The 3,587-nt window shown below is 41.7% G+C and overlaps 1 protein-coding gene across 1 annotated transcript in view; it reads left to right on the top strand.

Annotated features, from left to right (window-relative positions):
- Window positions 1–3,587, top strand: part of LOC101862674 (tripeptidyl-peptidase 2) — a gene marked incomplete in the record, with an annotated part of 68,264 nt that overhangs the window by 11,389 nt on the left and 53,288 nt on the right. The window contains 2 exon segments of the mRNA XM_035971853.1: window positions 1,101–1,255; window positions 2,528–2,604. Coding sequence (XP_035827746.1) covers window positions 1,101–1,255; window positions 2,528–2,604 — 232 coding nt within the window.

Below are 3,587 nucleotides of genomic sequence, written 5' to 3' on the forward strand. Positions count from 1 at the left end.
CTGGGTGAGACACAGTGTTTAATGTGATTACTTTATCAGTTCAGCAATTTAGACAAAGAGAGCGTGTGATGCGTCATGCTGTCGGAGCTGGTGAAAATTTTGGAAAAAAAAAAACACACCAAAAAAAATTATTATCCTGTGGGTGGTTAGCAGGTGCTCTGGTGTGGTTTGCTCCTTCTTTCCTGTCAAACGTCTAATGTGCTCATCTCTCCTCATCCTTTTTTATGTATATTACTCTCTAGTAATACCTCTAATTTTCAGCATTTCTATGATCGAATTGTATTGCAAGTGCTGTAAAACTCATACTAAAACTGAACTAAAAACCATCCGCCTATCATTTATTCTTGCTCTTCTAGACATTTGTGATCAGTGACCTCCCTTTAGTCTCTTGATTTGGAATGAGATTCAAATTTCTAGGAGTTTTGGTTGATCTGGTCGTTTGGTTCGTACATGTTTTTTTGTGTGTGGGGGGTTTGGTTGTTTTTTTGTGTTTTTTTAAATAATTAATTTTTGGTATCCATATTATTGAGAAAGGTTAAGGTCCCTCATTTTTTTGTGATTAATCTAATTGTCTGTGCTCTCACTACATTGTGTGATTTGTTGTGTGTGCTATGTTCATTTTGTGATACGTTGTGTGTGCTGTGTTCATTTTGTGGTACGTTGTGTGTGCTGTGTTCATTTTGTGATACATTGTGTGTGCTGTGTTCATTTTGTGATACGTTGTGTGTGCTGTGTTCATTTTGTGATACGTTGTGTGTGCTGTGTTCATTTTGTGATACGTTGTGTGTGCTGTGTTCATTTTGTGATACGTTGTGTGTGCTGTGTTCAGTAGGTAAACAGTTCAGGGATGCCGTTTTTCCGTTATTTTGAGCATCGCCCGTTTAGAACTTTGTTTTTTTATTGAACTGATATGATGTTGTTTTGTTGCATTTATAATATAAATTGCTTCGTCGCATGCAAAATCAAGTCTCGAAAAAATTTTCTGTTACTTTTACAAAAGTCCAGTGGCATCCCTGTTACTTGTATGTGCTGTGTTCGTTTTGTGATAAGTTGTAATTGCTGTGTTCAGTGTGTAATTAGTTGTCCGCTGTCAATTCCAGGGTCCCATGGCACGCACGTGGCGTGTATTGCTGCGGGCAACTTCCCCGAAAACCCCGAGTTGAACGGCATTGCCCCAGGAGCGCAAGTCGTCGGCCTAAAGATTGGAGACACCAGACTGGGATCTATGGAGACGGGAACAGCTTTAGTGCGAGCGGTGAGAAATTTCTGTATTTTTACGATAGTTTGTTTGAGGGTTTTTTGTTTTTTTTTAACATTCTGTAGTCAGCATCAATATTCCATCATCTCTTTAACCCTCATCCTGCGGGGGCCGCGTTTATGTCGCCCGATAAGCCTGTTTCAACAACCTCGCCTGCGTTCTTTTCCCGAGCCAGTCCAACCCCTGGCTCAGCGTACGCGCGCCAAACATCATCTCACGGGAAATTCGGGTCCCGCATCGGATCCCCATTCACGCAGGTCAAGTGTGTGTGGGTCAGTCTGCTTGAGTTTATGTACGTTTGTGGCCTTCTTCTAGAACCGCCAACGTTGGTTCGTAATTGAGTCAAACGTCTCATTCAAAATGTTCGTCCTATGAAATTATAGAAGAAATTGACCCACTTAGACATGAGGAGCTCGAAAGGATAGTCAGGAAACAAGACTTCCATTTTTCTCTTCGAAACCTTTCCAATGAGCTTGATTTTGCTTGAAATGATAATAAAAAATAAGCTTGTTTGACAGTTTTGAATACCATTGTGCTGGTACAAAGAACAATTTGAGTGCAAAACTTTCGGAAATTGACCTATATTTTATCCCCTTTCGAACCTCAGGTCATTCATAACAACAAGAGCGTCTAGAAAGGTTATTCGAATATACGCAACTACTCGTAATGTCTTATCAGCTTGAGAGAGGGTTATTCATGTGTTTGTAACACCTTATAAATAGAAAGCTATGAAAGATAGAGCGTTATTTTCATCATCGATTGACACACTCCCACGGTATTCATGGCGAAAACACACGTTTCCCGGCGCTCGCGCTGTACACCAACAGTACACACTGAGTGACCCCTGCGGCCTGCCCGGAATGTCCGACGTAATCGGTTGCTGATAAGATTCACATCTCAGCACAGACGCAGGACAAGAGTTAAGAACACTACTGGAGGCTATGTTCATGCCTTCAGCATGCCTTACATTTCACATTGACAGTGTTTACTTGGGAAAGCCAAAGCTTTTGGTTTTCCTTGCAGGTTGAAAGTTGGGGCTATGTCAAGCCAAAAGATGGTGTACAGATTGTAAGCATAGAGGAGAGGCAGTTGGTGGTTGGCGGGTGCTCTGGTGTGGTTTGCTTCTTCTTTCCTATTAAACATCTATCGTCCTTTTTCTTCAAATGGTCTTGTGAAGGAATTTTGTAATTATTTGCGGAATTCTCATTGTCCTCAGATGGTCTTGTGAAGGAATTTTGTCATTATTTTTGGAATTTTCTTTGTCCTCAGATGAAGTACATGATGGACAACAACGTGGACTTGATCAACTACAGCTACGGCGAGGCTTCCCACGTCTGCAACGTCGGGTACGACTGTCACGGTGTTGATGAGATGATTCTCTTTTTTTTCAAATAACGATAGCGTTACTTATTACCTATAGATCTAGTACAGGGCTTGCCCAATATGAAATCTTTTTCTTTTTTTTCTTTAAAAAAAATTTTAAAAAAATAATAATTTTTAGCAGTTCATTTCCTCAACCCTATTATTAGTTTGCTTGTGGTGTAGGATGATTCCTAAAAGTTGCTCACGCCATCATCCCGTGAGTAGTGTACTACTGCTTGTTTGAACCTAGTGCGGGATGGTGGGTGCACAAAAGTTGCTGAAGGAAGGCGTATGGGGAAGTCGTCCTGTTGTTTAGAGTACAAGGTGACCTTGACCTGAGTGTATTATAAAAGACGAGATGAATGATAGAGCATTTTCCAACTTTTCTTGTTGTTTAACCGATCATCTGCTTTCTGTCTTCTTTTGATGAAGAACGGAACGGAACACTTAGTATGGCTCCCCTTATTTTACAAGAGATGGTATAGTCCAACCCCCCTATTAAAACAAAATGAACGGGGTCCAACCAATATACAGAAGGAATTTTATGGAGCCATTGTTTTAGCGAATGGTGGGGTTGGGGGGGGGGGGGGATTTATGGGGGTCACTAATTGAGGTCAGTAGATAGAGCAGCGCAACAAAGGGTGTGGGGCGGAGAGGATGGCGGAACAACAAGAGTGGGACTCGCGCTCGCCAAGAGGCGTTGATATGACATTGTTCCGTTTCAGTCAGTGTTCCGCCACAGCTCCACGAGCGCTCGCGTACTCGCGATTCATTGAAGCCGACTGAATCGTGAATCGCCACTCTCAAATTTGACGAGCAGGATCCAGCCCTACTGTCTCGTTGAGCTGTTTATGCATGGCTGTAAGGAAATATAAATTAACTACTTAGTTACCCTAGTTTCATGGAAGTAGAAAAAAAGAATTTCATTCTTTTAGGTTATATGGTCGCTTTTAAGCACAAGGGGGCT

Source organism: Aplysia californica, unplaced genomic scaffold (genome assembly GCF_000002075.1).
Source record: "Aplysia californica isolate F4 #8 unplaced genomic scaffold, AplCal3.0 scaffold00521, whole genome shotgun sequence".
NCBI lineage: Eukaryota > Metazoa > Mollusca > Gastropoda > Aplysiida > Aplysiidae > Aplysia > Aplysia californica.